Source organism: Octopus bimaculoides, chromosome 19 (genome assembly GCF_001194135.2).
Source record: "Octopus bimaculoides isolate UCB-OBI-ISO-001 chromosome 19, ASM119413v2, whole genome shotgun sequence".
In the NCBI taxonomy this organism is placed as follows: Eukaryota; Metazoa; Mollusca; class Cephalopoda; order Octopoda; family Octopodidae; genus Octopus; species Octopus bimaculoides.
In genome coordinates this window covers 25814447-25830682 of record NC_068999.1, presented here as the reverse complement: position 1 = coordinate 25830682, position 16236 = coordinate 25814447, and the positions used below count along the sequence as shown (strand labels likewise).

General features: G+C 37.6%; 1 protein-coding gene across 3 annotated transcripts in view; it reads right to left on the bottom strand.

Annotated features, from left to right (window-relative positions):
- LOC106883268 (cell division cycle protein 20 homolog) overlaps positions 1–16236 on the bottom strand; it is a 53622-nt gene that overhangs the window by 27187 nt on the left and 10199 nt on the right. For 2 of the 3 annotated variants that reach the window (XM_052974649.1, XM_052974650.1), the window contains exons 2-4: positions 5698–5806; positions 3952–4117; positions 2774–2955 (exon numbers count right to left, since the gene is read on the bottom strand). In XM_052974649.1, coding sequence (XP_052830609.1) covers positions 2774–2955; positions 3952–4117; positions 5698–5806 — 457 coding nt within the window. The remainder of the gene's footprint in view (positions 1–2773; positions 2956–3951; positions 4118–5697; positions 5807–16236) is intronic. The other variant, XM_052974651.1, reaches the window with a different exon arrangement.

The following is a 16236-nucleotide window of genomic DNA, read 5'->3' as shown; positions in this document are numbered from 1 at the left end:
TATATATATATATATATATATATATATATATATATATATATAATATCTATGCAATATATGTAAATATAGACATATACACATATACGCACACACATATAGTTGTATCTATACATGATATATATATATATGTGTACATATATATATGTTGTTGTACTTGAGGATGGTCATATTGCCAGTTTAGCCAATAAAAACACACGCACTGTATATTTGGTGTTAATTTGCTTCAGCTTTATATTACATTACATTACATTCATCCTATTTCGGAAAGAGTTCTTTTGTCACACTTCTGTGACCTCATCAGTGGTCCTTTGCTTTCTTCTTTCTTATGTGTGTCCCTCCTTGCTAACGATCAGCCATTTTGTATTTTGTATTCCTATTGTATGTGTCTATGCATGCGTATCCCTCTATGTGTGTTTATGTTTTGTAAGTGCATGTGTGTGTATGGGGAGTTGATGGTTTCAAATTTCTTCATAGCTCCTTTGTATACTCTGATCCTTTCTTTATGGCTGTAACCTGAGAACTGCATGCGGTGAATGAAATGCTGTATATGTCTCTTTAACTCTGTAAGGTTGCACATGCAGGACACATTTCGCATTACTCTGATGAGGTCTGCCATCAATATATTGAATTTGGCATTGTCCGCAATAGCTGAGTTCCGGTGGATCAGGTATTTGGAGGCCATAGGTTTGGCATAGTGTGAATGAAGGGTTTGGGTTTTATTATTCTCAGTTTCTAGCCAGAGTTCAGTATCTAGTACAGGTAATCTATGGTTAGGGTGTTTAGTAGGGTAGTCTATCGTAACCTTAATACTCTGAGCGTTGGTGATTCTCAGGCACGAGTGACCTGGGAGAACCAATAGAAGTATCACAATGAATAGTGCCTTCAGCCGACAGAAGCGAAAAATAGGCAAATTGGCAACAGGAGAACTGGGGCAAAGTTAAATCTAACTTTGCCAAAGCTGGTTGGTCCTGCGAAATGGCAATGAAATCGATTGCAGCAGGAGATGAAAGAGAACAGACTGGAACACGAGAAAGAGTGCCAGCAGGAACATTCTCTTTCCCAGGTATATGTCGAATGTCACTGGTAAACTGTGAAATAAAATCCAAGGGACAGAAAGCACGAGGCAAGAGTTTGTCCATCTTAGACAACAGGGCAAATGTAAGAGGCTTGTGATCAGTATAGATTACAAAATCTCGACCTTCGAGCTGATGCTGGAAATGACAAACCAACAGACAGATCGCTAAGAGCTCACGATAAAAGGTGCTGTATCGCCACTCAGCTGGTTGTAATTGGCAAGAAAAGAAAGCCAGAGGTCGAGTTCGATCGTCCACTGTGTGCTGCAGCACAGTGCCAATTGCAGTGTCTGATGCATCCACAGTTAAAGAGAGAGAAGCAAGGAAATGGATGTGCAAGCAAAGGGACAGAAGCGATTCCCTTCTTGATTGACTCAAAAGCAGATAACGTCTCAGCTGAGAGGGTGATTTGACCGTCCTTTCTAGAAGTGTTCTTTAGTAGCTGGGTCAAAGGAATTAGTTTGTCCACATATCTGGGTATAAAATGTCTATAGAAATTCACCATACCTAGAAAATGGCACAACTGAAGCAAAAAAGGAGGTGCAATGTGTTGAATTGCATCAACTTTGGACAAGAGAGGTTTGATGCCACTTGAGTCAATATGATGTCCCAGAAATTCAAGGGAAGATTGCCCCAAAACACACTTGTCAGGATTAATACGCACACCATAAGAGCGAAGACGCTGAAAAAGCTGAGACAAGTACCGCAGATGATTCTCACATGTGTCACTTGCAATGAGTATGTCATCAATGTAAGCAAACACAAAATCAAGTCTGTGGACAACTTCGTCAATGAAACGCTGGAACGTACTGGTAGCATTCCGCAACCCAAAACTCATAAAGGATACATAAAAATAAACAAAAATCAACATACCCTGATGTATTCAACACAGTACATAGACGATTGTTCATCCTTATATATCCATGAAAGAGGCGGGCTTTTTAAGTTACACTTTGGTACATGTGCTTTTACGGAATAATATTCAGCACTGAATATATTCTAATTATTCATAATATAATATTAGGATAAAAACTTTATAAGAATTTATCAAGTAGTTAGCGTGAAAAAACCTCATAAGGAAAAAAAAAAACCCATCACTTTTTTCCATAAATATATATAATTTAATTTATATAAGGGCATTACTATACAATAATGCCTCACGCTTAGAGGGACTCCGTAATTTAAAACTACCAAAATAAGCACGTTGAATACATCAGAGTATGTTGATTTTTGTTTATTTTTATGTGTCATGACCATACGTGTACTGATGAATAAAAGATGCAGTTTACTGCATTAATTATGAAACCATTGGTTTACCGTTAAGTTAAAAGTTTTTAGGAGGTTAGCTTTGAAAGTTGCATTCCCTCGCAATCGGTAAAAATGTGCTTATTTTGGTAGTTTTGACTTATGGAGTCCCTCTAAGCGTGAGGCATTATTGTATAGTAATGCCCTTATATAAATAAAATTTTATATATATACACACACATATACACGTATAGAACAATTTTGAAGGAAGTGGGTAAGATGATAACATCATTTCAGTACTTGACTCTACTTTATTTTATCAACCCTAGAGGGATGAAAGGCAAGGTTGACCTCAACAGAATTTTAACTAAGCATTTTGTCTGACATGTTACAGACAAATGCAAGAGCTCCAAGCATTATATGTGGCTCACTGAATAAGTGGTTATAAAACTTACCAAATTTTAGCTTTTTACAAGTGAATGATAAAACTTTATCACTGGTTGGATTTTTCCCATTTAGTAAAACTGTATTTAGTTGTTCATTATAATTTGCCTTGAATTCACCTTGGAGATTTTCATTCTTGACGATCATATAATGGGCAAGGTCAGTATCTGTAGAGGAACGCTGTGGTATAAATCTGCCAAATAAAGTGTAGTTAAAGACTAACATATTATATAAGTTTTGTTCAAAAACACCAAATACAGGGAAGCATGCACTAGGTACCATTTGGTAGGCATGCTGATGTAACATAATTGTATTGAAAAATTTATGCTAATATCCTAATGATAATTAACAAATCCTAGTGAAATATATTGGAACAAATTATACATTTTATCATGGTTATTGGTTTAATGTTCAATAAACTGGCAAGGAGTGGACAGATCTGCATTAATGCAAATCTTTCTATACAATTTCTTTATTTGATTGCTAAAAGAAAATTTTTTTTAAAATATTAAAAATTGGTATCAAAATAAAATAGAGATTAGAATAACTATGATTAAATGGAATTTATGTGGGAGGGAGGGATGGATAGATAAATATAAATATATGAAAGAAAATAATTCACTTCACTGACAAACCTTGTATCCTTTCTAAGGCTCTCAGTCTTTCATAATCCTCATCATCACTCATAAATCAAGAACTAAATTACTCCAGTAGTCTCATTTAACTGTCTTCATACCATTCACTCTAAAAGGTTAAATGATGTTGTAAAATTTTTGCCATTCACATTACATAATCTAATACAGAAAACAGAAGAAAGTTGTAACATTGACTTTTGAATGCCTAAATTAAATAACTGAAATGACACACACAGTATTCAAAGTGTAGTATTATACATAAATATTTATAATATTGAAGACAGAAAAAAGCTATAACATTTGTTGTGTGATTTGAATGTGTACCTGCTGTAAAATGTATAGTTGTTAAGAAAACTACACCAAAGTGGGTTATCAATTTTTAACCATCAAATTAGTAGACTTAAGTAGCTATAATGACATATTAGTGACCTGTTGAAAAAAATCACTTTCCATCTCCTTAGCTACCTCCAGCCTTGCTTCTCTTTTAGCTTGTGTTGATCACTCACTCTTGGGCCATTTAAGAATGGTATATGTATTTGAAAATAAAAGCTTACCTGTCACCATCAAGAGGTGTGCTTGGTGACTTTGTACAGCTGTACTTCAGCCGAGGGGTTGAATTACAAGAGATCTGTTGGGGAGATCGGCCTTGAAGAGAACTAGGAGAGGGTGACTGGAAAACAAACTCATGAGGACTTTTTGGTGAACAATTCCAAGAACAAGCTAAAATAAAATAGGATTTAAGAACTGACTGTAAATTTCCATATTCTAAAATAATTGTTAAATGGACTTTAAAAAAATCAAATGAAAATAATTCAAAATAAAATAAAAGAATGACTGCAGCCGCTTGGCTGAAATGAGTAAAAGAATAATGCATTACTCCAAGAAGAATCAGCTGTAACCAGTCATCTGATACCAAAATAATATCTTGCAAGATAGAGGCAAAGGATTTAGTAAATGCTCTCAAAAAATTGTGTTGATAATTTTCTGAAGAATGAGAGACAGAAAAGCCAGAAAAGGTCATAGAAAGAATAGAAACAATTCTCCAAAATCCAAAAGGATGCAAAGTAAAATTGTTTTAGGAATATTGTTTTATTAATTGCTCTCTGATATAAATAGAAGACTGACTAGAATTGTATTTGAAACAAAATTTTGCAACTCAAAATGATAGATAATAAATGCTCCAGAAAACAAACACTTCTTATAAAACTGATTTGATCAATATCGTTATTCTAGCCTCAAAAATAAGATGGTATTCAGCACAAAGTTTCAATACTCAGATTTTGAAAATTATGAACCCACATATACTATCATCATCATGTTAAAATGTAATGTGATAACTTTTACATACAAATTAAGGAGGCAATAGTGCCCACTGGAAATTTAGAGATAGATCCTAGATCTGCTTAGTCTCATAGAAACCATTATTTATCAAAAGAATATAAGGCTGGTTTTATTCTGTCTTAGCTGTCAAAAATCAGTGAACTGAACTGACAGATGAACAAATGAGATAAATACCTAATAACAAATACATCCTTTATACTAATTAATAGTAAACAAACTTATGTAGGTAATTTAATTAATGCTAAGAGCAGAATCATTAACAGAGAATAAGTAGTGAAAAGGAAATTTTATTTCCATGTATCAAAAATACAAAGTGAATCAGTGCAAGAAAGCAAAGGACAATCATTAACTAAAAAGAGAAGGAAATGAGTATGATCTGCTGGATGAGAGATGTGGTTTTATCAACAGTTAATCATTATTTGTTATTAGATTGTTGTATTTTTCATGCCACATTCCTGACTATACAGTAACATCTAGTAATTTCCTCAAAACTCTATTTTATTGAACCATTTTGGTGAACTCTTCCAGATTGTAGAGTTCATAATCTAGAGCAAAAAGAAAGTTCACATTCTATCAGAAAACGAAAAAGGTACTATCAGTGAATTACCAACCAGTCAATGTTGGAGAATTCTACATAAATTGGAAAATAATCATGGAATAATAAATGGTTTACGTTTGTAAAAGATATAGAAATGAAATGAGACTAGAAGACATTATATTAGCTGGAAAACAACTAGTAAATCAGTAAATAGAAAATCTGAAGAGGATCATCAGTTCACTTAATTAGTCATTCAAAGATAAAAACAAAAAAAGAATGGAGAGATGCACCTACAAGGCTTGTTCAATCTATGTATAAAGGAGATGAATAATGAGGAATAAATATTTCATGGAAGATACAATACTTTTCAATAGTAAAATGAAAAAAACTCTGATGTACAATTCACAAAATGAGTACAAACCACTTGGCAGTTGTAGTACATTTCTTTTCATAGGCAAATTCTGTGTACCATCCTGTTTGGTAGTATGATTGAGCAGTTCTGTTGTTAGATGTAGAGTTTTTCTATTTTGCTATATAGAGAGAGGAAATCAGTCAATGAAAGACTCGAGGAGTTTTTTTTCTTAATTACTTTTTGTTTGTTTCTCTTAATACAATGTCTGCAGAAATTTCAAATTACTTCAAGTAACAATATTGCAGCTGAAAGTTAAGTGTTAACTCCAGATTAAAAGTTGTTTACTTTAATGTTTATTAATAGAAACTTACTCAGCAGATATTTAAGCCATTTGAGTACAGCCAGTAGATGTTAAATTTTGACTTGCAAGTAGAATATTACCGATCTTGATTCTTTTCTTTACATTTGATGGATATTTGTCCTCATCTTGTTTGTTGTTAACACATTTCAGCTGATATACCCTCCGGCCTTCATCAGGTGTCTTGGGGAAATTTTGAACCTGGGTTCTCATCCCCAAGGTATTTTTCGATGTTATTATTATTATTATTATTATTATTATTATTCAGGTTACTGCCTGGAATTGAACTTGGAATCTTGAGGCTAGTACCCCGTGCTGTTAACCACTTTGCCATAGGCCCGTAATGAAGGCTGGAGGGTATATCAGTCGAAACGTGTTAACAACAAACAAGATGAGGACAAATATCCGTCAAATGTAAATAATGTACATAATTCCTCCTCTCTTAGATATAGAATTTGATTCTTTTGTTGCTAAGTTTCATCACTGTGCTGGAATGAACACTTAAATTTATTCTAATTTTTATAGACATTTCATTCAAAGATAAAAACAAATTAGAATGACCTTTACAAAGCATAAACTAAGGTAATCATAGTCCCTGATCTAACATGATATTTTTGAGTCACTAACTTGTTATAAATCTTGATTGTTCCATTGTCAAGATTTCTGCCATTTTTTGAAACAGCCCATGATACAATGTTTTATTTACCATCATTATCGTCATTATTTAACATCCATATTCCATGCTGGCATGGGTTGGACAATCTGACAGGAACTGATGTGTCTGAAGACTGCATTGGGCTCCAATATGTGCTTTGGCATAGATTTTATAGTTGGATGCCATTCCTAATGCCAACCACTTTACAGCATGGACTTGGTGCATTTTTCATGCCACCTGATTGAGATAGCCATGTAGTTTGCAACAGAACTATGAGCCCTGAGGTAGGTGGAGGGGGCAGTTTCATGGTAAGGAACGAAGGGATCACTATGAGATGGGGGAGGAGCAGGTTCATGCAGAGAAATCTGCATGGATACTTACACCTAGTATGGAGAGAGAGAGAGAGATGATAAATTTTATTCAGCTATGATGTATAAATATGCAAGAATGTAGTCTAAAAGCCAGTAGACACAATTAGACAGTAAACATCCTACAAATAAATGCCCAATGCAGAGAATATATAAATTAAGATCTGAAAAAAAAAAAAAAAATTAAAACAATATCATCCTCACAATATTCTAACATGCAAATAACTACATAATTTCTACAAGTAACATATACAAGAAATAAACATCTCAGTAGCTAAAACTTTTATTACAAGTTCTAACCATGCCAACAATATTTCTTTTCGCATTTTACAATTTCAGGTAGAAGTGTAAATAAACCTAAATACGAGGGGGTACCCCAAAGTAACCGGAAATGTTCTCTGTGAGACAAGCCCATTGTAGTTCAGGCTTCTGCCGCTAGAAGCCACTTAATGCAACCCTCAGGCATCAGCCTGGCAACTGGCATCGTCCAGTAAAGTTGTGCTACCACATGGTGTATCTTCGTTTTGCAGTGCATCTCCCCTGCTTATCGATTTTTGCAATGGTTGAAATGAAGAAACAGCAGCCGAAAGAGTTGTCATGCTTCAAACAGCTTACAAGGCTGCTGCCATGAGCAAAACATAAGTTTGCAAGTGTTTATTTCATGCTTTAGGAATGGTCACCTGTCACTTGAAGACCAACCTCATTCAGCGTCACCATCGACCTCCTGAACAAATGAAAACACCATAAAAATTCACGAATTGATCTTGGCAGACCATCACCAAACAATTGAACTTGTTGATATGACTGGTGTGGTGTGTCCCGGAGCTCCTGTCAATGAATTCTGAGTGAGGAATTGTGAATGAATAGAGTTGCAGCAAAATTTGTATCTCACTTGCTCAAGGAAGATCAAAAGCAGTTACAACATGTGTTGCGAACTGAAAGAACAGTTGGAAGTTGATCTGGATCTTTATTCAAAGGTCATCATTGGTGACCAAAGGCTACAACCCAGAAACAAATTAGCAGTCAAGTCAAGAGAAGCATTCAATGTCACCACGTCCCAAAACGGCATGTCAAGTGAAGTCCTATGTCAAGATGATGATGATTTGTTTCATTGATTCAAAAGGAATTGTGTACACAGAATTTGTTCCTCCTGATCAAACTGTTAACCAGACATTTTATTTGGCAGTTCTGAAGCATTTGTGAGACGCGATGAGATGAAAACGTCCCGACTTGTGGCAAAGTGGAGAGTAGTGGTTTCATCTTGACAGTATGCCTGCACACACTGCCTTGAGTGTGAGACAGTTTTTGATTAAAAAGGGCATGACCCAGCTTACTCACCCTCTCTGTTCATCCAATCTCTCTCCCTGTGACATTTTTTGTTCCCCCGAATGAAAGAAGTCCATCACTGCTTCAAATGGAGCATACTTTGAAGGCAATAAAAGTGTAAACATGTAAAACTAAGTGAATAAAATAATATTGCAAAATTTTGGTTTCTTTTGGGTACCCTCTTGTACATCAATCTTTTAAAGATGATAATAAACCAGTTTAGATGGCATGACTGAAGGTTTTCTTAATTTGGGGGAGGAAGTGTAGCTCTTTCAGCACATTCTAAATTGGGGAAAATGATAATTTAGTCAAGTCAATATAGCTGCTTCTGTAGATTGGCTGTTGGAGGAGAAATTTAAGGGATGCAGTTATGTGAAAGAAAGACTGTGAAAGAAAAGTGTTTGAGAGGGTAGATTGATTATGGAATAACAAAGAGTACTCAAAAGGTAAGAGAATATCACAGATCATTATTGGGCCAGTGATTGAAAGATGTTGGGGATTCTTCTCTATTAGGCAAATCGAGGATATAATAACGTCTAAATATAGAGTGAGCAACTGCCGAGCCAAAGTATTTTCTGGTTCTGAGAAGGAGTGATGCAGTCATAGTCATGTGATGTATGTGGGGTTCTCTCGCAAAGTTAGGAATTCTAAAGCCTAATGTTTACAGTATGGTTTTAGGTGAATGTTGTTGAGCAGTAAAGATGTATAGTTGAAGATATGTTTTCTTGATAAGTAAGTAGTGTATGCTTTAATACTGTTTAAAAGATAGGGACTCAGAAACCTAGTTTGTGGGAAGGTGGTGAGATTACATTTGAAAGTCTGCATGTATAAGTTAAGATAGTGGAGAATAACCTTAAATGCATAGGAGAGTGTGTGATAAGTAAATGTAGAAAATGAAGAATATGAAATATAAACAAGCACAAAGGAATATGAAAGTTGTCGGTGTAGAGGCTGGAGAAAGTCTGTAATATATTTGCTGACACAAATGGTTAAAATTACATGTAATAGGTAGAACTCATAAACAGGCAATTTTGATGTGCCCCTGGACTGGCTCTTGTGCTGGTGGTACATAAAATACACCATTTTGAGCATGGCCGTTGCCAGTATCGCCTGACTGGCCTTCGTGCAGGTGACAAACGTAAAAGCACCTACTACACTCTCGGAGTGGTTGGCGTTAGGAAGGGCATCCAGCTGTAGAAACTCTGCCAAATCAGATTGGAGCCTGGTGTAGCCTTCGGGTTCCACCAGTCCTCAGTCAAATTGTCCAACCCATGCTAGCATGGATAGTGGACGTTAAACGATGATGATGATGATAATGATACTTCTGCCCAGTAAGAATTTTCCTTTTCTCAATATTTTTCGAAGGCAAAGTGCAACTGAAGTCTAAAAGAATAGTCTGCAGTGGATCTGGCTCTGTAGTCTCTACTAGACAAAGATAGTTCAGGGTTACAAAGGAGGTGTTTGTATATAATTATGTTTGTCACTTTTAAGATGTTGAATGTTTAAGAAGTTGCTGGAGGGACAAACAAGGAGATTTCAGACTATCTCAATGTCAGCAGAAGAATGGTGGAAAAGTTCAGAATGGATCTGGAAGATTCAGGATTCAACTATGAGGTGACAACAGAGAGGTAAATCCATGATCTGATACCATCAGAATGCTGGAATTTATAGCTGAAATCCAGGAGATCATCAACAATGATCGTAAAAAGTTGACGCATGCCATTGCAATGGAGAAAGGTGCGGATGAAAAGCTCATCAGGCTGGTGGTGCACGAGAACATTTGCTACTTTTCATACAAGGTGAGGAAGGGACAATTTCTGTCCAAGGAAATGCAGGAAAAGTGACTCAAGCACACCAAGAAGCTGATTAACAAGTTGAAACACCCATTGGAGTCAGACATGTCGTGGTTCTCCAATGAGAAGAATTTCCGTCAAGACCAGAAGATCAACTACCAGAACAGGTGGCTCACTGTCTCACCCAAGGACATGCCTGGAGTCATGCAAACAAAATTACCAGCGACAGTCATGTTCTTCGGTGTTGTCAGCAGTGAAGGTGATGTCATGCCACTTCACTTCTTCCCTGATGGCTAGATCTGTGTCCTAAGCAAGGTGGTGAAGCCCTGTATTGACTAGGTAGCTGTAGGGAGGCCATACATGTGGCAGCAAGACTCTGCACCCTGCCACACCAGCTGATAATGAGGACAATTCTTCTATAAGTTGTAAGCAGTTTCTCAAATTTCATACAGTAGTGCAGCTACTAGTGAACTATTTTGTGGCTTGAGGGTGTAACAGAGATGTAGGACATGCATAATATCAATTCCTTCATTTAACTGTCAAAGATAGGCCAATGGTGAAGTTAATTTGTTGCTAAGAGCTCTTACTAATTTGCTGAACTGAAGTAGTGGAAGATGAGACAATGGTCAAATGATGCTGTGATGGCATCTTAAAGGTTGGATTTGTTGGTAGAAAAATGAGATGTGTCAGCAAGTTCATAAGAAGGTGAAGAGACTATTTGAATCAAAGAGCCCTTTCTCAATGACAAAACTTTCAGCAGAATGAGAGAGGGAGAGAGAGAGAGAGAGAGAGAGAGAGAGAGAGAGAGAGAGAGAGAGAGAGAGAGAAGTAGGTGTATGCACTAAAATCATCAAGGACATTGACTCAAAAGACTAACCAATGAAAGAGTCTCTATATGGTCAGTTGACCTGCAAGAAATAGCCACCAAATCTCACACCTCATCATCTTAAAAAAAGGACATGTAATATAATGTGGTCCTAGCTTCACTGCACATACAACAAAGACAATATGATCATGGTTGGAATACTTTGGATTATAGATCAGCTTAATCAGTGCTGAGCTGGAACTAAACAACATAAGAAGTGATAAGACTGTCACTAGTTAGTTACTACTCTCTGTGGCATGAGGCACATAAAGCTGCAAATACAATCTCTCCAACCAGCTCTATTTTCTGCCACTGTTCTGCTCTCATTCCAGCTTCTCCACCTTTCTCATCCCATTTCTTTGTCAATGGTCTTTTGCAATGTTGTTCCAGGGTGTTCTGTTTCTCTTTTCCCATCAGGATACTACCATACAATCGGGCGGTCAACAGATGCAAGGGTAGCAGCAACATGGAGATAGCAGTGCAGGGCATAACACTGAGGCTGCAGGCAATTGTAATTGACCATACGGTAGATGGAATTGGCGTGGTGATGGACACGATCAACTGCCTTGGAGGTGTCAGCGTTGAAGGAGATGTAGTTTCGTTTGGTGGTGCAGGGACGTCATATGCCGTGAGTCTGTAACATAGGAGGTAGCAGAGCTCCATGAGTGACTGTACAAAGATTTTTGGGCTGTGTTCAACGATCAGTGGTGGATAGTAGAGTGGTACTGGAAAGGGGAGCCCCTGATGCTGAAGAACAGGCTGAGCTGCTACCAGCATACCTTCAAAGGACATGCCAGGAGTGAGTTTGAAGGAGAGGTAGATAGGTGGATTAAGGAGGGTGTCCTTATCCCGTGGAAGAACGAGGTGGTGAGTGAAGTGCTGCCACTAATGGCAGTAGTGCAGTCAACAAAGGGGAAAATCAGGCTGGTACTGGACTTTCAAGAGATGAATGGCCATGTATTCTACCACATGGGCGGCAAGATACTGCGTGAATGGAGACAGATGATGAGGGTGGCAAGACGCTGTGTGAAGGGAGACATGACAAGGGCAGCAAGATGCTGTGCGAATGGAGACAGATGGCGAGGGCGGCAATGATTGTCGACCTGAAGTTGGGTGAATCTGGCCCTAAAATGGGAGCTGCACTCCATCGAAATCTGAAGCAATTTGGCCACTGTGCTTGGCTTGGGAGAATCAGTGATCACTGAAAAAAAGAGGGTTCGAACCGAAGGGGCTGCAGAGATGTTAGTAAAGTGCCACCTAGAGGTTCTAGGAGAGTTAGCTGCCGAATTTGGTTTGAAGCTGAGCATGGCCTTTGTGCCTTCAGAAAGACAAAACGGACATTCTGTCAAGGTGAAAAAAGCCTGGTTGGCAGAGCCAGAAGATCCAAAGCAGGGAATAGCTGCAGTGTGCTGGTTAAGTGACTTGGAACTAAGGAGATTGCATGCCATGCATCATATGGGTGTGGACAGAACCTGTATCTTACCAGGAGGGTTGATGCTGACGTTACTAGACAGGGCATCCAAAAGGTGGTCGGGAACTGTGATCAGTGTCAATCAACTCTGCTCTGGGTGTGCATGAGCAGGGAAACATCTTGGTAGAGCACAACTGGAGACAATTAGCAGTGGATGTCACACATTACCGGCAGAGGATGTATCTCTCGATGGTTGACTCTGGCCTAGGTTGGATGGCCATGAAATGAAGACAGGCACTGCAGATGAGATTACACATATCCTGAACGAGATATTCCTGGAGTGGGGTGCTGTGGATGGATTGCTGATGGACAATGGCACAGCATTTCATTCAGAGATACTGAAGGAGAAGCTTGATAAGTGGAATGTGCGCCGCTTCTTCAGAGTAGCATACAGGCCAAGTGGAAATGGGATCATGGAAAGACATTGACTGAATGGCAGAGAAGGGGTGCATCTCACCACTGGAAGCAGTATTCTGCTACAATATGTTGTCCCGATCAGGACAGGTCGAAGAGTCTGTGTCACACAGAGTGATATTCAGATATGAATGGCCGCATCTGAGTAAACCATCAGAATGCCCTGCAGAAGAGAGAGAGAGAGAGCCTGTCTTCATGGAGGTAGGAGACGAAGTCTGGGTCAAGCTCCCGAAAACACGCTGCACATCTCAGTGGAACAGCGATAGCTATTAATTCCAAAAATAATGTTTCTGTGAATGGAATGCCACATCATGTCTTGGATGTTTGCAGAATTGTCGCTTCATCAGATGACAAAGTTGGAGGAGAGGAAGAGATGTGGGTATGAGATGAGCTGGAAAGAAAGAGCTGTGACATCAATGGTCAAGGGACCTGACCTGACAGGAAGGGGGCAAGAGGAAGTGAAGGAAGCAAGACCAGGGTTGTCTTTTTGGCCTGGTGCACTTGCTGTGAATGGATGTCAGAAGAGTAGGCTAGCAGGATTGGTAGTAGCAGCTGCTAACATTATTAGGTGCGACAGGTTGGGCATGTGTTTTGGACTTAGTACAGCTGGAGAGCCGACGAGAAGGTAGGTGAACCATATCTTATTTCCCCACATTAGCACCCTCCATACCACAGGTATACCGTAGGTTAGGCTCCAAAATAGAAAATTTTCAAAAGTGAAGATAAAACATGATTCTTTTGCACATGCATGGATTTGTATGTACACGTGCGTGCATAAATGTTCAAAACGCTTTCCAACTACAACCATTCCATCTTTCAAAAGCATTTTATCTATGACCATGACACTCCATACATAACCCATCTTTTTTAAGACAAAATCTCTCTCATGTAACACTTGAGCATAAAAAAAGGATTTATTGGAAAATGTAGCCCAAAGTATACTATGACCAAAAAATAAGATGGTTTGCAGAATCCGTTGAGATGGATGATAAACAGCTCATCAATGGCTACTGTAGAATTCTATGGGTTGTCATTTGATCAGCTCAGGAGACAGATAAATTCCCACCCGGGGAGAACATTAATTTGTTGATGATGATTAGATCCAGCAGACTTCTAAGATTAAAGGCATTACAGTAATGATTTGATTGCTATTTGTAGCCAATCAAGAAACCCATGGAGGATTCCTCGTTTATAGGGAGAAGTCTGTCACTAATTGTTAAAATCATTAAGCCCAAGGTCAGCATTAATTCAGCAGACCAATGATTAAAGACATTCTACCCATGGCCACTCATTCTTTCAGGTCTTATTAAAACTGTGTTTTTCCAATATTTCTTTTGATTTTAACATTGTGCAGCATACGAAGAGGGGAGGCAGGGGTTCACCCCGGGCAGCACAATTTATTTGTATAAATATATCATTAATAAAAATGCAGTATAAATATTATAGAGTTTAATAATGCATAGTAGCTATTAAAATTTCCTTAAAATTTAAATTTATCATCAGCAAACTTGTATTGTGTGTTAATATACAGTATAATATTGTTAATACAGTAATATTGTGTGTTACTGGATAAGACAGTGTGTCGATTATTTTTCTTGGTTGGTCTCTACTTTATTTGATTTTATTCATATAAATTTACAACATCACTGATATAATTTGAGATAAAGCAAATTAAGGACAGCAGTGCAGTATTTTGAAAAAAAAAAAGGAAAACAAAAGAAGAAAAAAGGCGAAATGAAGGGCCATAATTTTATTTCTCATCTGACGCAGCTGTCCAGATGAAACTGGTACTACTGTAGAAGGTCATGGAGATGATGTTAATGAAGTGCAACTAAAGAGAAGATAGATGAAGTTGATGATGCTAATCCACCACAAACTACTGAAGAACAAAACTCTAATATTAATTTGAAAGACATTGGGATGTGGCCTGCTAAGTTTAATCATGGTGATAGTATTCGGGAAATCCTTGTACAGCAATGATCGAAGGCGGTGCAAAATATTGACTGCGAATTCAAAGAAGTTGTACGTCCAGGACAAATAACAAAACCGAAAGAGGAGATTAGAAGACTGTCAAGAAACTGTTTTCTCTCAAACTTTACAAAATGGGGAAAAAATCTTGAGAACTTGGATGATATACTCTCCATCGAAAAAGGCTATGTTTTGTTTTTGTTGTAAGCTATTTTCAAGCAAAGACTCAAAGTTTTGCTCAGTTGATGGTTTCAAATCCTGGTGGAAGTTGAATGCTAAGATACAAGAATATGGATCTAGCCTTGTGCATGAGAAGTGGAAAGAGCTAGAAATTCACCTTTCCAAAGGTAAGGTAATAGACAAAGAACAACAAACTCTTGTTGAAAATGAAACAAAGAAATGGAAGTAAATCCTGACTAGATTCTTGGACATAATTAGGTTTCTTGCTAAGCAAAACTTAGCTTTACAAGGCCATAGAGAAGACAATCAAGTTGAGAAGGCAAATGAAAATAAAGGAAATTTTCTGGAGCTTGTTCAACTGATTGGAAAATTTGGTGAAAGTAAAAACTGAGAAGTTTACAACTTCCTATCTCTTATCAAAAATTAAGAATAACCTTGTGAACATCCTGGGAGATCAAGTGAGAAAGAAAGTTATCGATGAAGTGAAACAGAGTATTATTGCATTATTTTTAATAGTACTCCAGACATTTCTCATATTGACCAAATTTCTCAGGTGCTACATTGTTAAAATAGAGGAAACGGAAGTAAAAGTAGAAGAATCCTTTCTTTGTTTTATTGAGATGAAGGCAAATTACATCAATGATTCTAAAACAATTAGAAATGGATGACATTAACATCCAAGACTGTGGTGGACAAACATTTGATAGCGTGGCAGTAATTGCAAGTCATCGATCCGGTGTTCAAGTGTGCATCACAGAAGTTAATCCAAAGATTGTATTTGTGTCATGTACCAATCACTCTCTGAATTTAGCAGCTGTGCATGCAGCTTCAGTGACATTTTTTGGCACATTGAACCATTTATTTTCATTCTTCTCTGCCTCAACTCATCAATGGGATATCTTGATTGAGATAACTAGTGCAAATAACAAATGGGCTAGGGAAACGAGATGGAATAGTCAAGCAGACGCAGTGAAAGTTATACATACAAAATTCACAGAAATTGTTGCTGTGCTAGAATGGTTGATAAAAGATGAAGAAAATGCAACTATGAGATCTGATGCAGGCTTAATTCTTCAGGCAATGCTGTCATTTTCTTTCTTGTCATTTCTTGGCCTTTGGAGAGATATACTTCCTGAAATTAATGACACTCAAATGTACCTCCAAACAAAAGGTCTGGAGTTGCAACAATGTGCCATTAAACTATCAGCCT